The 20,861-nt window shown below is 35.6% G+C and overlaps 1 protein-coding gene and 1 long non-coding RNA gene across 3 annotated transcripts; one reads left to right on the top strand and one right to left on the bottom strand.

Moving 5' to 3' along the window:
- The first annotated feature begins 10,482 nt into the window (after positions 1 to 10,482).
- LOC121988690 lies at positions 10,483 to 20,563 on the top strand. The gene is made up of 3 exons (XR_006114073.1): positions 10,483 to 10,595; positions 15,697 to 15,758; positions 19,218 to 20,563. It is a non-coding gene; the product is annotated as an uncharacterized LOC121988690 (long non-coding RNA).
- On the bottom strand, positions 17,058 to 20,520 carry LOC121988689 (MADS-box transcription factor 27-like). 2 transcript variants are annotated; one of them, XM_042542250.1, is made up of 8 exons: positions 20,339 to 20,520; positions 20,055 to 20,133; positions 19,227 to 19,288; positions 17,947 to 18,046; positions 17,831 to 17,872; positions 17,712 to 17,753; positions 17,434 to 17,584; positions 17,058 to 17,363 (listed from the first exon to the last, which is right to left on the bottom strand). In XM_042542250.1, exons 1-7 carry the CDS (start codon positions 20,518 to 20,520, stop codon positions 17,435 to 17,437), a joined length of 657 nt encoding a protein of 218 aa, XP_042398184.1. In that variant the 3' UTR covers positions 17,058 to 17,363; position 17,434. The 2 variants fall into 2 exon arrangements, with proteins under 2 accessions (XP_042398184.1, XP_042398185.1); XM_042542251.1 differs by lacking the exon at positions 17,058 to 17,363 and having other exon boundaries at positions 17,513 to 17,584; positions 17,836 to 17,872.
- Positions 20,564 to 20,861: the final 298 nt, after the last annotated feature.

The raw sequence follows: 20,861 nt of genomic DNA, 5'->3' as shown, positions 1-20,861 counted from the left end.
CTAAAATAACTTTAGGTTAACCGAAAAGAACAATCAAATCACAAGGAAAAGAAAAACAAAAGAACACTATATCGAAAACAAATTCGAAACACTAGAATCGTAAGCCTCTTGTATTTGGTATTATTTCCATAAATAACTAGTATGATGCGGAAAGAAAAATTACTAGTTATACCTTTTAGAAAGACCTCTTGATCTTCTACCGTATTCCTCTTCTAACCTCGGACGTTGTGTGGGCAACGATCTTCCGAGATGAGAACCACCAAGCACCTTCTTCTTCCTTGCAAGTTTCGGCCATCAAAACATCTTCTAGGATGAAGAGGTTCGGCCACCACCACCATGCTCCAAGGGATGCTAGAAACGAGGCTTGCTTTCTTTCCTTCTTCTCCTTCCTTGATCCGGCCACTAACAAAAGCTCCACCAAGAGATAAGTTTCGGCCAACAAGAGGAGAGGAGAGAAATAGGGCCGGCCACACCAAAGAAGAAAAGAGAGGAAGAAAAAGAATAGAGTTGTTCACCATGAAGCCTCCTCTATCCCCTCTTTTATAATCCTTGGTCTTGGAAAATAAGGAAAAATTAATAAAACCTTCCTTAATTCTTTTGCCATGAAAAAGAAAAATTAATTAATTAAAAATTAATTTCCTTTTCCCAACTTATTTGGCCGGCCACCTTCAATCCACAAATCAAGGAAAGTTTTAATTAAAACAAAAATTAAAACTTCCTAATTTGTTTCTAGAAATTTATAAAAATTTCTCCAATAATTTTATCCCTTCATGATTGGTAAAAAAGGAAATTTTATAAATTAAAATATTTCTTTTAAACATGTGGATAAAAAGAAAGTTATCTCTAAAAATTAAAATCTCTTTTAATCTACAAATAAGGAAAGATATCAAATCTTTTCTTAATCTTTTGTAGAAACTTATAAAAGAGATTATTTAATTTTAAACTCTCTTTTAAATCATGAACATGATTAAAATTGAAAGTTTTCTTAAAATTTAAAATCCTCCTTTAATCAACAAATAAGGAAAGATTTCAAATTTTAAACTCTCTTTTAAACATGTAGATGATTTACAAATAAGGAAAGTTTTTATCAAAAATTAAAACCATCATTTTAAACTACAAATAAGGAAAGAGATTAATCTCTTCTCTTAATCTTTTGTAGAAAGTTATAAAAGGAAATTTTTAATTTTTAAACTTTCTTTTAAAATCATGATATCCACATAAGAAATAATTTTAATAAAAATCCTTTTTAATATTCTAGTGGTCGGCCACCTAAGCTTGGGACCCAAGCTTTGGCCGGCCACCTACATGGCTCATCCATTTGGTCTTGGCCGGCCCTAGCTTGGGTTCCAAGCTAGCTTGGCCGGCCCCATAAGAAGGTGGGTATGCGGTGGGTATAAATCTCTATATACTAGAGGCTACGATAGGGACCGAGAGGAGGAATTGGTTTTGGTCTCCCGATGAAATTAAGCATCCCATGTTCGCCCCGAACACACAACTTAATTTCATCAATAATAATTCATTCCACTAAAGAACTATTATTGAACTACCGCACCAATCCCAAATTACATTTTGGGCTCCTTCTTATTATGAGTGTGTTAGTCTCCCTGTGTTTAAGATAACAAATGTCCACTAATTAAGTAAGTTACTGACAACTCACTTAATTAATATCTAGCTCCAAGAGTAGTACCACTCAACTTCATCGTCATGTCGGACTAAGTCCACCTGCAGGGTTTAACATGACAATCCTTATGAGCTCCTCTTGGGGACATTCTCAACCTAGATCACTAGGACACAGTTTCCTTCTATAATCAACAACACACACTATAAGTGATATTATTTCCCAACTTATCGGGCTTATTGATTCATCGAACTAAATCTCACCCATTGATAAATTAAAGAAATAAATATCAAATATATGTGCTTGTTATTATATTAGGATTAAGAGCACACACTTCCATAATAACTGAGGTCTTTGTTTCTTTATAAAATCAGTATAAAAGAAACGACCTCTAATGGTCCTACTCAATACACTCTAAGTGTACTAGTGTAATTATATAGTTAAGATAAACTAATACCTAATTATACTACGACCTTCCAATGGTTTGTTCCTTTCCATTATGGTCGTGAGCTACTGTTTATAATTTATAAGGTACTGATAACATGATCCTCTGTGTGTGACACCACACACCATGTTATCTACAATATAAATTAATTGAACAACTACATTTATCATAAATGTAGACATTTGACCAATGTGATTCTTATTTCTAGATAAATGTTTATACCAAAAGCTAGGCTTTTAGTATACACTCTTACACCTTGGTCAAGTATCCCAAACTCTCTTAGATAGAGCTCTGAAGGAAACATTTAGCTGTGTTTCCCGCCATCAGTCGATTGGTCCTCAGTGGAATTCAACCGTTACAGGCCAATGGCTCGATACCAGTCAATTGCTCCTTATGGGTTGAGCGAACAGAGACATTCTGTTCGCTACCGGTAGACTGATGAAAACATCAGTCGATTACTACAACAACTGCTATAGTAATTGCTATAGAACTACTATAGTAACTGCTACAGTAAAATCCTAAACCTAAGACTTGACCCTAAGTACAATCTCTCATTCACTTATCCTTGCCCGCATAACCCTAACCTAGCCTTCTAGCCTCCTCCATCAGCCTCGCGTCTTTCGGATGCCTCCCCATCCTTCAGCTTTTAGAGCTTTCATTGGCCTTGTTATTGTTGTCGGGTTTTCCTTTACTAAGAGCACACCTCTGGGACTTCATCCATTTTCAAGTTACACTTGAACTTACGTTGCCAAGACTACATGCTTGGACTTACACTGTCAAGGCTCACACTTGGACTTTCCTCCTTTGCCAAGATCACACTTGAACTTTTCTTGTTGTACTTGTATCCTGCACACTCACAATGCATATCGAATACAACAATAAATCTAGCTTAAACCTTTGCCCAAATATCAAAACCTAGGGTACCTAGATTCCTCCAACAATCTCCCTCTTTTTGATGTTTGGTAACTCATTTAAGTTAGAGAAACAATATAGAAATACATATGCAAATAAATGTGCAAATCAACTCATGCATAAATAATGGAACCTAAATCCCTACGCTCCCCCTTTACCTAAGCTTCCACTTCAGCTATGATTTTTCGTAAAGGTAAACTTCTCCTCCTTTGCTAATAAATGAGTAATCGCTCCCCCTTTACCTAAGCTTCCCCTTCAGCTATGATTTCTCGTAAAGGTAAACTTCTCCCCCTTTGCTAATAAATGAGTAATCGCTCCCCCTTCACCTAAGCCCCCCTTTGAGCTAGTATTTCATGCAAAGGTGTAGATTTCCCACTTAAACCCAACACTTCTCCCATTTTACCATACATCAAAAAGAGCTCCAATAATATCTCAATTATTAGACTCTTTAACCTCGAATGACCATAAATATTATGTATTAATCCCTTATAAGATTATATACATGTTCATCATTCTTTTGGTCATTTTCTAGTGCTAAAATATATTTTTAGACTGTATCAGTCGACTGCCTCTTCAAAATGATCTTATAGAGACATTCTGTACTCATGAACAATGTTACTAGTCGATTGGTATACTATTTCAGCTAAAAATAATATTTCTGACTCAACTTCAGAAATGCACTAAAAATTTCACAAACCACCAAAAATTCTCAAATTTTGTGGAGAGGTATATTTTATCAATGTATACTTAGGAAAAAAATATATATAAAAAATATATTTATTACAGATCCCAATATTGACATAAAGCTCAAAATTATCTAAATGGTTCAATTGAACCTTGACCTAAGGTCCTAATTTTGACTTCCTCTTGATGTATCTGTGTATACCAAACCATAATGCATCTCTAACATTGATTTGTATGACATCTATACATCAAAAACTAATTTTTATGCAATATGAACTCAATTCATATTTCCTTGTATGATATCATCCCAATTGTACCAACCAACTAAGTTAGAGACTTAAGTCTGTCTCCTAACCGCTTGTCACATTTGATGGCCCATCTACCATGAGTCCCAAAGGCTCTTTGAGATCCTAATCTTAGAGTTCTTAATGTTAGTCATCTCCCTAGATGACTTATCTACTATAGCTACACGCACATGGTGCATAATAGGTGTCTTTTTCTTCTTAACCTCGGATACCTTATCCTTGGTTAACTTATTCTTATCCTTAACCTTGGACACTTCATCCTTGCCATAAACATATGCAACCCTAGCATATTTCTTCTCATTGGCCTTGGATGATTCTCCCTTGTCCTTGGTCACTCCTCCCTTAACAATGTCATGTGCCACCTTAGCACTGGACTTTCTTTTGGTCTTGGAGGGACTTAAATTGACAATTTTGGATTTTTGGCCACCTAAACATATGTCAAGTCCTCTAGGTCCAATAATAAACCAATCTAAGACTTTCTCTATTTCCTCAAGTCTTGCCTTCAAGACTTGATTTTTCAATTCTAGGGTTTTAACCTTAGAATCACCATGTCCACGTTGGGCATTCCTCGACCTACCTACCTTCCTAGGTATATATGTCTCCTTTTCTTAGGATTAATGCTTAGATTTTCACCCACTTTCCTTCCCTTAGGCAAAGTGATTTGGGTCTTATTAGGTCTAACCTTAGTACATGATTTCCTAGGGGTATCTAACATATTAACCTTAGTCCTATCATTGTACCTAAATCCATGATTATGCTTGAGTAAATAATCTACATTATTTCTAACAAGCATATAAGAATTAGAGGCTAGATTAAACTTCAAGTTAGGGATTACCTTCATTTTTACCATTGAAGCTTCCCGTTGACATGAGCTCTTTTTCTCCCATTTCTTCAAGTGTGCCAATTTCTTGAGCTCTCCTCTCCTTGGCACTTAGTGTGATAGTGACCATACTCACTACATGTGAAGCATATAATATTCTTCTTCTTCTTCTTCCTATAACTCACATTAGTTTCTAAATTAACTTTAGTGAATTTAGGGTTTACCTACTTTACCTTCTCAAGAGAAGGACACCTACTCTTATAGTGCCCCATCTTACTACACTTAAAGCATTTGATGTGGCTCTTCTCACTCTTCTTGGTAGTTGAGGTGAGGGTTGAGCTTCCAAGACCTCATCATCCTTGGATTGCTCTTCTTATTCTTCTTCCTTCGAAGATGTGGACGAATCCACATTCTCTTCCCTTGAAGATGTGGATGACACTTTCTTATCTTTCTTCTCCTCCTCGGATGTTGAGCACTACTCAACATCTGATTGGTCCTTCCCTTGGACCAATGAACCCTTCTCCTTGGATTCCTCCACTCCTTGGAGTTGTGTAAGATTTTCATGGAGTACAATCACCTTGCTCCAAAGCTCATGAGTACTCTTGTACTCACCTACACTAAATAAAACATTAGGGGTAATACATTCAATAGAATTTTCATTACCTCCTTATCCGTCTCAGATTGCTCCCTTTGCTCCTCGGTCAAATACTGAGGTTGGAGGTGTTTCCCCTTCTTGTCTGTTGGAGCCTTGAATGACTCTTACAATGCCATCCAATGGTTCCACTCAATTTGGAACCACGTCTCCAACCTCATCATCCAATACTTGAAGTCCTCCTTCTCGTATGGAGGTGGAATCCGGATATCCCATCCTAGAGGTCCTTCAGACTTCATCTTCTTCCTCTAGTGTTTGCTTCTTTAGGCGGTTAGTCCTTCAAGAGAAAACCTTGCTTTGATACCACTTATTGTGACCTTGACGCGCGTTAGAACGGAGGTGAATAGCGTCTCACCCAAATCGTTCGTTGCCTAAACTCGTTAGTACACACAGCGGAATACAAAAATAAATTCTAACAAGAGAAAGCAAGCTTAACACGTTAATTTAACTTGGTTCGGAGATAAAACTCCTACTTCACGACTGTTTGTAAGGTGGACGATCCCAATCAATCGATGGATGATCCTCGGAAAACTCAGACTAGCTCAAACCTCCATCTCGGTGGAGAAACCTCACCCACAACGTTGATCTAAAACCCTTAAATCACAAGAAGAGCCTGGAGGACTTGAGAGACTTTTAATAGACTTTAACTAAGCTTATGTCGTTAACCTTGGCCAAGCACCCCGAACTCTCGTAAATAGAGTTCGGGAGGAAACACCTAGCTGTGTTTCCCGTTATCAGCCGACTGATAAAAATATCAGTCGACTAGTCCTAAATATAATTCAATTGTTATATGCCAACGACTTGATACCAGTCGATTAATGAAAAGACCAGTCGACTGCTCCACATGGGTTGAGTGAACAAAGGCATTCTATTCGTTACCAATTAACTGATGAAAATACCAGTCAACTGCAACAGTACTGCTACGGTAATCTCTACTGGAACCCTAAACCTAGGACTTTACCCTGAGTAAAATTTCTCATGCACACGTTCTTGCTCGCACAACCTAAACCTAACCTTCTAGCCTCCTTCATCAGCCTCACGCCCCTCGGATACCTCCCCATTCTTCACGCCTTGCCTTCTGGAGCTTCCATCAGCCTTGTCATTGTTGTCGGATCTTCCTTTGCCAAGAGCGTGCCTCTGGGACTTTATCCATTGCAAAGTCACACTTGGACTTACGTTGCCAAGACTCACCCTTGGACTTTCCTCTTTTGCCAAGATCACACTTGGACTTTTCTTGTTGTACTTGTATCCCGCACACTCATAATGCATATCAAATACAACAATAAATCTAACTTAAACCTTTGCCCAAACATCAAAACCTAGGGTACCCAGATTGCTCCAACCGAGCTCAGACCTCGACATCTCCTTCGGTAAATTCCTTTTCTGACTCAACTACTTTTACTCCTAACTTGGCTTCTGACTCGACTACTCTGCTCTTGGACTCGACGATACGAAAGAATAATCTTTTAACAACCTAGCAGGTCGATCTGACTTTCAAGACTGATAGTATAAGATTATTTGATCAGGTTATCAGAACAGATAAGTTTGAATTTAGTTTATAAATTTAATAATTTTTTTTCTAAAATTTCCGATAACAGGTTGTCCGATAAAATAATTTTAAATACTTAAACTTTTAAATTTGAGATAATTCATCATCTTCTTCTTTAATTTATTTATTGGATAAATTTGACTTTCGTGGGACTGAGCTGGTCGCTCCAGATTTCACATTATCTCACTGGTTAATTATTATTATTAGTTTTTTTTTTGTTAGATGGATTTGAAGCATAACATATTTACGTTCAGAGGTCGACTTTAAAGATCGTCCTTATTAAAATTCAAATTCCCATTCTCTTATGGGCAAGGAATGCGAGAAAGTAGTAAAAAACTTTTATTGCCCCTACTAAGGGAAAGGATCAACTTCAGTTTGATATATAGCCATATTCATGACGTTAAAGCAAACAAATAAACATAAATCATCAAAAAAAAATCACAATATTATTATTTCTGAAATTGCAACAACCACAATTTTGTAAATGGAGAATTGATTAAGAACAATTGTTAAATATCCAATATCAATAATGCATTAACTTATATATTATATTATAATTCATCAAATATTCAATCGTGGAGGAGTTCAATGATCATTGATACCCAAGTGAATAAATTCTATTTCTTCCAATTTTATAGTCTATTATTCAGTATAATTATTTTTTAATTAAATATAATATTTTTTATCATGGTTCCAAATCTATTTGCAAACCTGTTATAATTTTTCAGAGTTTTTCATGGTATTTTCCTTTTCTTTGATAAATAAATTTTTTTTTAATCAAAGGCGCCCTAATTTTATAAATCATTACAAGGATGTTTTTTTTAAAAAAAAATAAATTAAATGAGCGTTCTTCTCATGAATTAGGGGGTGTTTGGTTCTCTCCTAAGAATCGGAATGGAAATGTGTATCATAGTTTTATGAAATGAGAATGAGTATGAGCTTGGGTATCATTATTAAAAATGATGTTTGGTTAGTTAAATGTTTTCAATCGGAATGAACCTAAATTTTCTTTTTTACCTTTACAGAAAAATAAGAGAAAAAATTAGATGGGAGAGAAAGTTGAATGTGAGAAAAACATATGATGAGAGAAAATAATGAGAGAGAAAGTATGATAAGAGAAAAAGTGTGTTGGGAAAAAATGAAGAGAGAGAAAGTATGAGGAGAGAGTGCATGATAGGAGAGATTGAGAAGAGAAAATGTATGATGAGAGAGAAAGTGTACTGAGAGAGAAAGAGTGACGGGAAAAAATGAAGAGAGAGAAAGTATAATGAGAGAAAATGGAAGAGTGAGGAGAGAGAAGGTACGATGAGAGAGTGAGTTGAGAGAGAAAGAGTGATGGGAAAAAATGACGAGAGAGAAAATATGATGAGAGAAAATGAGAGACTGAGGAGAGAGAAAGTATGTTGAGAGAGAAAGAGTGATGGAAAAATGAAAAGAGAGAAAGTATGATGAGAAAAAATGAGAGACCGAGGAGAGAGAGAGTATGCTGAGAGAGAAAGAGTGATGGAAAAAATGAAGAGAGAGAAAGTATTATGAGAGAAAATGAAAAGGTGAGGAGAGAGAAAGTATTATGAGAGAGAAAGTGGGTTGAGAGAGAAAGAGTGATGGGAAAAAATAAAAAGAGAGAAAGTGCGATGAGAGAAAATGAGAGACTGGGAAGAGAGAAAGTGTGATTATATAAAATAAAGAGAGAGAGTGCGATGAGAGAGAATGAAGAGAGATAAATTGTGTTGAGAGAAACTGATGAGAGAGAGTGTACTAAGAGAGATTGAGGAGAGAGAAAGTACGATGAGAGAGAAAGTGTGATGAAAAAATAAGGAGAAAGTGTGTAATGGGAGAGAGTGTGATGGAAGATAATGAAGAGAGAGAGAAAATGAGGAGAGAGAGTATATGATAAAAGAGGATATAGAGAAAAAAAGATAGAAAATGTGTGATGAGAGAGAATGAGGAGAGAGAAAGTATGTTGAGATAGAAAGTGTGATGATAAAATAAGGAGAAAGAAAATATTATGAGAGAGAACAAGGAGATAGAGTGTGAAATTAAAAAAAAATTGAACAAATATACTAAAAATATTTTTGTCTAAAACTTAATTCACATTTCTATTCTATCAAAACCCAAGGGAGGGGGTGAATTTTATCCATACTCAAGTTTTTGGGTTTCATTCCAAAATCTTGATTCCATTCCCATCAACCACACACAAGGTTTGGGAATGAATCTATTCCCTCATTTCCAAACCCATAAATCAAACACCACTTTAATTCCAAAATTATTTCTAAATTCAGTACTTTTTTGAAACTACATGGTAACTTTTACAATGTATAGAAGTTAGCATGTAGCTTCTATACGTTGTAAAAGCTACCGAATAATTGTTAAAGCATGTTTATTGTGAGTTTAGAATTAAAATTAAGGATTTATACCATGTAGAAAATATAATATGTAGAAAATGTATTTAATATAAGTTTAGGATTTAAGATTTAAGATCATTTATCAATTTAGTCAAAATTATTTAACCTCATCTAAATCACTTTAAAACAATTGTAAAAAGTTATTATGGGGTTACTATAATTTTAAATCTTAAACTTTAAATTCATCCTAAATATGTTTTACAAGCTCCTCGAGAGTCGGAAGCTTCTATATGTTGTAGCAGCACTTGATAGCTTCTACATAATATAAATCTTAAATTTTAAATTCTAAAATCATTTTAAATATGTTGTAGTAGTTACCGAGTTAACTTCTATAATAAATTTTAAATTCTAAAGTCATTTTAAATATATTGTAGTAGTTACTGAGTTAACTTCTATAATACATTTTAAATTCTAAAGTTATTTTAAATATATTGTAGTAATTACCGAGTTAACTTTCATAAATATTGGAGGTAAGATTTTTAAGATAAAATCATAGAAGAAGAGACGTCTATTCGATTTTTTTTTAAAACAAATGCTGATTTAATATTTGTCTTAATTTGGGACGCAAATCTAATTAAGCAATGAAGCAATGCTCCCCGCTTGCTGTACGTTATAATATTTACCAATACGTATCGAATTGAATTAAACACGTCCACGTTACCCATGAGGAGAGATGGGCCCAGCTCGAAGGCCCACAGGTCGTAGCACGTTACGATACGCCGCAACATATCGACGAATAACCGACACGTAACATATCACTTAACGAGGTGAGTACGGTTGTGCGGACTAGCAATCCCAGCAGGGCTCGAGCCACGAAGGTCGAAGGGCTCAAGTAACGGCCATCGTTACGCCTCACCGACGCGTGTTCCGCAAGGCAATAAACAAAACGGTACGTGAACCGTTTTAAACGATCCCTGCCACGAAAACGTGCCAGACGCGGTCTAGTACGCACTCATCCTCTGGATATGAATAGAGTACATCCAATAGAGTGTCGACACGCGGCTTATTCATCGGAAAGGATATCGTCATTGTTTGATTCCGCGGAGCAACATACATTGCGATCAATATTTAAATCGAGGAGGCGACGTGGCAGGAGGCGAGCCGCTCTTCGACCACTTCGGGTCTCTTTATTTACGCCTCGGTAGAACGACGCACTCCATCAATGCTCGGCCGCGGCTCCGCTCATCTCTCTCGCGTGCGTCCAGGTACTGTTCGTCCTTCATTGTCTCCCTCAACTTATAGATCTGGTCGTCTTTGCTTCGATTTCTCGCAATCTCGTCGTTGCATTGCTTTTTGGGCGATCAAGTCCTTGGTTCCTCTCGATCTGTACTTGTTCTAACGTCGATCGCTGTTAGAATGACGGAGAAGAAAAGAGTTTATGATTGATTTGGCCTGGGGGATGAAATCGAGAGTATGGATTTGACAAGATCGCTGAAAGAGTTGGGATTCTGTTGGGTTTTTAGAAGGTTAAGGTTAGGCGATTGTTTTTACCACCATGGGTAGCTTCTGATGTATCCGTGAGAGTATGATCTTTATTTATTTCGTTTTGATTTACTATGGTGGGCGATTGTAGCACTGGAAATCTCTCATTCTGCGTTTGGGATGAGATCTGGTGGATTTGTTTTGCATTGGAATGGAACTTTTTCTTCGCCGGTGGTTACTGTATATTTTAGGGTTTCTTTGCTTTCGTCTTTTGTTGTCTCAACTATCGTTTTGAAAGTTTGCTCTTCAGACATTAACCGTCGAGCATCTCTTCCTCATTTTTCATTGGCGAGTACGTTTCATGGACATAATTCTGTAGATGTGTGTGTGTGTTTAAATATTCACGGCGCATAATTATATTGACGAGTTCGTACAAAATGAATGCTACATTCTATAATGTGTTAGCTCGACGTCCTTTCAGGATGTTTTTTTTCCGCATTTGATTTGTGTCTGCTTCACTTAACTAACTGGCTTATACATATGTATCATCCGGTCTCACTCTTGCCTTTGCGGCAAGTTCATCTTCACGGTGTTTAACTGTTTATCTTAAATATTTGAGGTTGGATCTTATATATCCATTGTGCTGCAACTCTGTCATAATATCTCAATCACTTGAGTTAATGTTCTTACAAATTATTTTACTTTGATCTCCCTGTATTACTTTCACTTTCTACTCAGAATCAATTAAATCCATTTTAGTTATAGAATCTATTAATTGCTTTTCAACGTATTCATGTCATCGTAGCCTCATTGTAGCATCTCTCGGAGAGACATCTAATTACTCTAGGATATTATTATAATTATTTTTTCCTTTGGTTAAGTGCACATGTTTTTTTAATTTATATAATACCCTTCAGCCTAATGATGTCTTTGAAGGAAGTCATTGTTTTTTACAATACCCTTCAGTTTACTATTGCCTTTCAAGGAATTTATTGATTTTGATGTTACCATTTAGTTTAATATTGCCTTTGAAGGAGTTTATTAAGACACCATTTTTTTTCTTCCAATTTTAATTAGACAAGTACAAGTTGTTATAATTTTATAAAATTTAACATAGGAAACTATTAGATCACACGCTAACCAGTACCATGTTTTGGGTTCAAAGGCATATACCTCATATGATCTCGGAAACAATACATGCATAGTTAATAAAGAGAAACAATTGCACAATCACTTCACTTATTTAACACGATTAGATCACTACCAATCTATTCCATGATGGAGAAGTGTGGAATTCACTAAATAAAAGAAGTATAAAATGGTAAGAATATGCTCTTGCTCTAGATGATGAATAAGAATATGCTCTTAGCACCATGAAGCTAAGAACTTCCAATGCTTCAATCTCTTGAACCTCACCTTATACCTTAAACTTCTTTGATGTTCAACCATGTCCTAAACATTGGCCTATCGTTCGAACCTCTCAATTTATACTACTGGAGTCAAATTTAGTTTTTGCTGCTTGATGAATAAGGATATGGGACATCAAATATAAGTGACAATCTATGAAAGTTAAGAACTTCATAGGATATGGGACACCATGAAGCTAAGAACTTCCAATGCTTCAATCTCTTGAACCTCACCTTATACCTTAAACTTCTTTGATGTTCAACCATGTCCTAAACATTGGTCTATCGTTCGAACCTCTCAATTTATACTACTGGAGTCAAATTTATTTTTTGCTGCTTGATGAATAAGGATATGGGACATCAAATATAAGTGACAATCTATGAAAGTTTTGGACTCAACTTTGTTGTGGGTTAGAATCAAAAGTTTGTGATATTATAAAAAATATTTCTTTAAAGGAATATAAGATTATCATTCCACCTAGGAACATAAACATTGTTTTTTATTTGGATACTTTCCTTTGGTTAAATGAACTTCTCTTCACTTATAACATGGCTCATATGCTATTTAATTCTTCTTGTTTATACAATTTTATATACTACCTTGAATAGTTTATTAAATGTCAAATATCATTAAATTCTTAATTTTTAAAAGCATTTTTCTACCATTCCATTTTTGGTATTTTGTTCACTATTAATTTATAATCTTTTGTTATTAAATTCACGGCCTTGGATGCGCACAACATGGGCCTATTGTACCCACATATTTGTCAGGCCTGTGGCTCTTTGCTGTAGGTTTTGCTCAGTACAACTTTTCTAGAACTGTGTTACCTTCCATTGAACCAACTAAGATCCAACTCATGGCATTTTACGATTTTGATGTGGCCCATTTACACCCCTATTGTGATCCTAGTCTTAATTAAGTGAAGTTGCGATCCTGACCACTACCACACTACTAGTTCTTAGTCATAGGATTTCTATATCTCAATGTTCAGTATGCATTTGTAGCAATTAGGGGTGTCAATTCGGGTGGGTCGGGTCGGGTTGGGTTGGGTCGGGTTGAGTTTTTTTTTTTTTAACCCAACCCGAACCCGACCCGAACCCGAGTTCAACCCAAAACACCTCAACCTGAACCCGAACCCGACCAACCCGATCAACCCGAACCCGACCCATATAACCCGAAAATCCGATTCAAAACGACTTTTTTGGGCTATTTTCCCTATAATTCTTCACTTTTATCTCAATACTCCATCATTATCATACAAATATGATATTAATGTACATGAAAACATCTAAATTTTTAAAATAAAATTTGATTTAACCCCAAAAAGACCCACAAAACCCTATATTTAAGCCAACCCGGGTCAACCCGGGTCAACCCGAACCCAACCCGACCCAACCCGAAATTTTTTTACTCTTCAACCCTCCAACCCGAACCCGAAAATGCCCAACCCGAACCTGATTTTTTTCGGGTCGACTCGGGTTGGGTCGTCGGGTCGGGTTCATTTTTGACACCCCTAGTAGCAATGTTCTTTCCTAATTTATTGATTAATTTTCTTTTATAAGAGTGAAATTCATTTCACCTCTTTAATTTACTCCTTTCTTCTAAAATTCTGTTCTGAGTTTTTGTTACTCATGAGATACACTTGAGATTTTATCCTTTATTTTACAAAATTCCTTTTAGAGATCAAAACAAAAAAAAATTATCCTTTGCTTTGCAACTTCATTGCACTTTTTTCAGAAGCCTGTCTATAGGAGCCTTTTGAATGCTTTGTCACACATTCCTTCTCTCCAACTTGGCATTTCACACCAAAGTCTCGTCTCAAATTTCAAGCACCATTCAAGCAATTCATCTAGACCTATTTGTAAGGTATTTCATAAAGAACAACAACAACCAAGTTTTTATCCCACCGTGGGGTGGGCAAGGTATTCCATGAAGAACATATTTCTTTATTCAAATGGCCTATGTTAGTGAAAGACATAATTTTGAGGTCACATTGAGAGGGGAAGATTATCTAAAAGATTGCACTACTTTTAATACGCTATTTCAATAGCTTACCATTGCATGGAGGTGACCATAGAAGTGGGAGGGGTTGCTGATTCATTCTTGGTGGTTGAGATGGATGATGTGGTAGGCAAGTAAAATCAGTGGTGCACCATTGGTTCTTTTTCTCATCGTCCATTGCTGCTGCTTTCACAATGTCGATATGCTCAGTATATGTGAACCTGTATCACTTGTCAACATAGATAAGAACAATAAGAACCATTCTGGATCAGAGATTTTAAATTACAATCAACACACAAGCCTTTATATAAGATTCATCATTGTCGAATTGTATTTGACACAATAATTTTTTGTTTGCTGCATATTTGATACTTGCTTTGAGGTCTACAGAAGACTATCATTCCTTATATTTTGTTAACAAAAAAGTTTCTTTGGTCTTCCTTGACAATTTAAACATTTTAATTTAATCGATTCACCAATTTAAATTATTGAATCTATTGTTTGCCTTAAACATGACCACAAATTATTATTATTATTATTATTATTATTATTTTTGCATTTTCTCATTTGTCAGAGTTACAATTAATTTCTTTAGTATAAGTATATTTTATCCATCTATTTACTTTGAACATCTCTCAAAACGTTACTTCCTAGCATACCATTGCACCAATCCATAAATATATGTTGGTCGTGTCACACTTTTTTAAAAAGTTACATTTTACTCTAAGGAGCACATGACAATCACACAAGACTATATGTATGCTAATATCTTTTTACACAAGCTTTCATTGACTTTGATCTTGTATTCACAATCTTGATGAGGTTTTTATGGGCACCTGGATGCTTATATATTGCTGAAGCATACTAGGTTTGGAAAATGCATCGCAATTGAGTAAAATATTTTGTGCATTTTGGACTTAAATGACCAGGATCTGGTTTTACATTGATTGATGGACCCAACAATGGGCAGATAATTTCAACCCCATGAGTGAATTTTTGTTTTTGTTTCTTATAAAATTTTATTTAGTTAGTACTGATGCATCAAAAATCTAAATTCTAAAATTACAATAGGCTTCTATTATTTGCATGATCTGGTTTGAGGTTAAATTATTTCAAATATGACCAGAATCCCTTGAGTTGTATTGGTGCTGACTGTTGAGCGGATCCAGCCCACACCACCTCTTTTAAGTGACATGTACAAGTTTATTATGCATGTTTGAAACACTACTACTAGTCTCCTCTTTGTACATTGGAATTTTGGGAAATTTTAAAATTTCATAGTGGTTCACATCAATGTGATTGCCGTCATCATTCAGACTCAATGTTAATATCATGATTCATGACTTGCGCACTAACAAATTTTTGGCATATGAATTAACTTGAAGATTCATTGTAGTGTGCTATGCAAATATACTTCTGTTACTATTCTAGATTTTGTAATTCTGCTCAACTGATTGTCTTGATTTGTCTCATTAGGTTTTCCAATGTAGAGGAATTAGTTGGAGGCAGCAGCTGTATAATTTGCAAGAAGATCTAAGGTAAGTTATTATCTTGAAGATTTTTAGATGAATATTTATTTGATTTAGGAAAAAACTTAGTTTGCACAAATAAACTTTGATCATTTTTTCTATTCTCCAATTGATGGTTACCAGCTGCGAGGTCTTTTCTATATAAGAATAATAACGTTCAATTCTCCTTTCTTTGTTTTTAACTGAGGCAGTTTAGTTAACTTGCATGATAAGTCTATAGAAGAGAATTTTGGTAATCAATCAGTTTCTGTCGAGTCATTTCTTTGAAGGTTCATAAATTTTAACTTCAGACTATTTAACTTTTAAGTTCATGCGACATGTTTCAATTCAACCATGTACCTTTTCAGACATTTTTTTAATAATAATAAATAATTAGGATTATTACGATGATAGAGCTATTTGATGGTGTCGATGATTCAGTTTCTATTATCTCTGCCACATGGAACGTGTCGCGTCTGAATCGTACAGGGTGAATTTTAATATGAGAAAGCATACTTTTAATTGAATTTTGATTTAAATAAATGTTATTGCACTGATACTGGGTGAATTTTTTTATTATTATTATTTTGCTTTGAGATGGGTTCTTTTTCAGTAGATGACAAAAGATAATATTAGATCCCAGTTGTTTTAACTTGTCCCATGAGCTTGCCATGTACAATCTAAACTTCACCAGTTCAATCAATTAGATCATCTTCAATCACCCTCACTCAAGAAAATGGTCGAAGTGTTAGTCTTCCTCATTGCCTGTCTTGTTTCTGTTTGCATCCTATCCATTGCAACTTCCTTCCCAATGGAAGTAAAAGGCATTTTCCTTAAATAACTAGCTACATGATGTTGCCTTAATCCATACCATTAATATACATGTTAGTCGATACATTCCATGTGGCATTTGGTTTTTCGAGCTATGAACGAGGATTTAAATGCTTTGGTACCACTTATAATCCAATATAACCCTTCATGGGTTGTTGGCCAAGTGAGCATTCCCATTGAATTTTTCTAGCCTCAACTAGCTAGATTTTTCTTTAATGGAATACTGTAGGCAACTGAGAGAAAGATGTTGCAACTATACTTATATTGACAATCAACAAAGATTTGAAAGAAAAGAAAACCTAAGGAAGTTCCTAGTAGCATTGTAGCAAACCCTTTTTTTGATCGCATGCCGGCTCTTTTCCATATGTTTGTGCTCCATATTTACAAATAAGGATCACAAGCATATACATTGTAGTAAAAAATGATTACACTCATCCTTGTACTCCTCACAATCCGTCCCAAGTTATGTGAAGGAAGGTAAATCACGAAATCAACTTATAGCTGATTGCCAAATGTTTAGGAGACGGAAGAAGTTTTTTTTTTTTCTGAGGACATGTGTCTATCAGGAAATGATATTCCATTGATTCCATTGTAGTAAATTTGCTATCCTCTAGCCTCACTTCCATCGAGACATGATCACAAGCATATATATATATATATATCAAAGAGGACAGACAACAAAGCGTATCATCTATTCTTGTATTGAAATCACTGGCTACTGAAATGCCTTCTTATTTAGTTTTCCAACGATGCCACCTTGAACCGCCATCTTATTTAGTGTTCCAACGCTGCTATATTCCAACGCTGCTACAGTGACTGCCTTCTTATTTAATGTTCCAAGGATGCCACAGGTGAACTAACGAAATAAAATTACCCTAGCTTTGGAGGTCCCCTACTTTGAGGTTCATCTGCATCTTGTTGTGGCTGGCATAGTATTTGTCTGGGCACAGTTGTTCACTTGCTATATTGAAATTATATGGAATAGAACTTCTGTCAATATCATTCATTCCCTTTGTATCATGAACCTGACATTGGTCATTGCATATTTATGTTAAATTTAATAATTCACAACCAAGAGTTATTTATAATGCTCTACTTTGTGACTGATAACTTCTTTTGTATTTCAATAGTTTCTTCACGAAAAAGGTTTACCTTCTTGTATAGTTCAATATTATCCTGCTGAATAAGCTTTCCCTGTGACAAACCAGTATTTGGGTGAATCAGATATAGAATTGTAAGCCCTACTGATGTATAGTGAAATATACAACAACCTTACGATGCAATTCTTGAATTTCTTCTATCAAAAGTTGATCCTGCAATTATTAGCACATTTAAAATAGCTGATACCGAAAGGACAAAAGATAGCTCAAAGGATATCAAAGAAGACCTTTTTCATTCTGACACTACACAGGCTTATTTCTAATTGGGACTCAATATTTTGTAGATCTTTGACGCTTAGCCCAGATAGATCCTGCCCAATCAACTGCCTGCAATTATCAATAATGATGGAATGACTCGTTGATTTAAAACATTAATTTTATGGGCATTTGGTTCTCTGTCCATTGCACCTTCACTAAAAGCAGATCTCTCTAATGTTTGTATCGTTATTAATTTAGCTGCTTAATTGATCCATATCTAGCTGCAAATTGAGCAGTTGAAGGGTCAGAGTGGGTGGATGAGCCAGGTCAGACCAAGTGGAGTGAGTGGGTGATTTGAAACAATCTGACTAAGGGCCTCAGATGGCGCATGAGAGCAGAGCAACAAACTAATCGAGCTTGTCGGGCAAAGCTAAGCTAGTTGGGCTGGGTAGATTGGTCAGACTAGATTGTGTAGATTGTGCGAGCTACATCTGTCTAACAAAATACTTATATTAGGATGAATTTTTTCATATTCCACCTGAAGTAACCTAATGAATAATTTTATTTTATTCCTCGTCTAATTCATTTTCTAGAAATATCTATTCCATTCCTTATCTATTTCATTTCGTAAACCAAGCATACCAAATGTTTGGATAGTTCTGCAAACCGAACATACCATTACTGTTTGGATAGAAGACTACAATAAGTAGATTATTGTGCCTCAAAACTGGCTGCGGAAGAATATTTGAGTTTCAGTTTGGAGAAGTGAACATTTATTCTATAGCTATCTTATAGATTTTTTTTTTTTTTGTTTTATTCTAGGGTATCATCGGTATGGAAAGTGAGATCTAAGCGGTTGCAATCCATTTGCTGTATTTACTTCATTTTTTTTATTCCTGCATATGGCTATGCAAATGCTAGTTATTCTAATCTTTAATTTTTTATGCGTATACTTCATTTATTATTCCTGCATACGCATATGTAATTGCATTTTATTCTAACCTTCACCTCTTTATAATGAGTTTACAACTTAGGTCATGTAAAGAAAGGAAATTAGTGTCTTATCAGCCATGTGTAAACCTTCATAATGCAACTTTTTAGATGCGGCTCATTTGATGATCTGTGTTAATTGTGTCCATGCTATATCTAAGTCATGCTGTAGCTGTGTCTGTGCATGAACATGTACACTTGAAAAAAAAAATCTCCATATGAAAATGAAATATTCTAGAGGTGTTGTAAGACTCTACTGTTTTATGTTTATTGACAAAATTTTCTGATCAATACTTTATTCAATTTATAGGTGATATACCTATGATTTTCTTGCAAGTTATGCAATTGCTGCCTCAAGCTCGTCGTTTCCCTTTGCCAGGCCTGTAGATCAGTAAATTAAACTTAAATGCCACGGTATGATTTCTTTTTGACGAATACATTAATTAGCAGAATAATATATATTTCAGTTGAATACTACATGTTGCAGCCCGAAAAGAATCATTCCTCTTTAGTGGGGTTCTCTAGAAAAAGTTAAAGAATCATATTACATGAAACAATATAACTCCATTTATTTACTACTTGAGTTGGATCAATGTTAAAAAAAGGAAATGTCCATGAATTGGAATGCCAAAAAGGATAATACATGCTAAAGAATTGCTTAATTTTTTTTATTTTTTATGAATCTCACTTCAAACTGAATGAATATTGTTTTCGCGCTTTGGTAAATTGCATGGATTTATATGCATGCAATTCTATCAGAACTCAACCTTTGCGCTTGACTTGAGCCCGCTCATGTGGTGAGATGGGCTCATCTTATAAATTGATATGCATGGTAAAATACTGCCCCGATACACCAATATTCATAAGGTGCTATATATTTGTAGACACAATTAGATACAATTCACAATCAATCTACTATGGTTAATTTTACTAAGTTTTCTCACAATTATGAGGAATAATTGAATAATTTGACATAAATTTTCTTATTTTTCTATAAAATATTTTCTAAGACTGAGAAAAACTGAATTTTCCTGAAACAAAAGTTTTGCTCGCGCGTTGATAGTAAATATTGTGATTTTCATCCCGTAAAATAACTTACAAATCAGCTTGCAGGATCAGACCATTTATTCATCCAAAACAAAAATACCTTCACTTCCGCAGACGAAGACGTAATCAAATGCTGTTCCTCTTTTGATGCGGTGTATCGGTCGATCACAGATTTCATGCTGATATATTCAGAAGTAACCCCAAAAAAAAAATTAGAATGAACATAATTTATTTACTGACCAAGATCTGCAAGATAAAATTTTTCAGTGAGTTACTACGTTAGGGATGTCATAGATCATGATTCATTAGCCACATGATTACTTGCATAAAAGAGCTGCTCTATCTGGTAAGGAGAAAAAGAGTGAGGAGAAGATGGGGAAGAACCTGGTGTTTGAGAACTCATAGAGCCTGCCGGTGCTGGAGAAGACAGCGACACCAACCTGGGCGTCGCAGAGGATGGCGAGCTCCTTAGCCTTCTTCAGCAATCCGTTCCTCCTCTTCGAGAAGGTCACCTGTCGGCTCGTCGCGTCGTCGATTCTTCGGATCACTATCTTCCCTCTTCCCATGATCTGCAGAACACACCTGATCCGGCAATGAAACTACGGAAAAGCCGATGGAAAAAAGCAGACTCCTCGATCGTTCAGATCTGGGGAGAAAGGCAACGACAGATCGAGGCGATCGAAACCCTAGTAGAAGTCAGAAGCGTCGGCGACTCGATCGCGTACCTGATGTTTATCGATCGGTTAACACTCAGCGAGCCCTGGCTATGCGGTCAATGGGCTTGATCAATCGACGAGGGGCATGGAAAAGTGGAAAAGTGGAGGCGGGGGCTTCTGCTCTTCCACCTCTCGAGCTAAATGTTCGACCGCTAGGGGAATTTGTTTATTCGTGAACTTTTTATTTTTGC

This window comes from Zingiber officinale, chromosome 6B, assembly GCF_018446385.1.
Source record: "Zingiber officinale cultivar Zhangliang chromosome 6B, Zo_v1.1, whole genome shotgun sequence".
In the NCBI taxonomy this organism is placed as follows: Eukaryota; Viridiplantae; Streptophyta; class Magnoliopsida; order Zingiberales; family Zingiberaceae; genus Zingiber; species Zingiber officinale.
The sequence above is the reverse complement of the archived record's forward strand: the minus strand, read 5'-3'. Positions and strand labels throughout refer to the sequence as shown.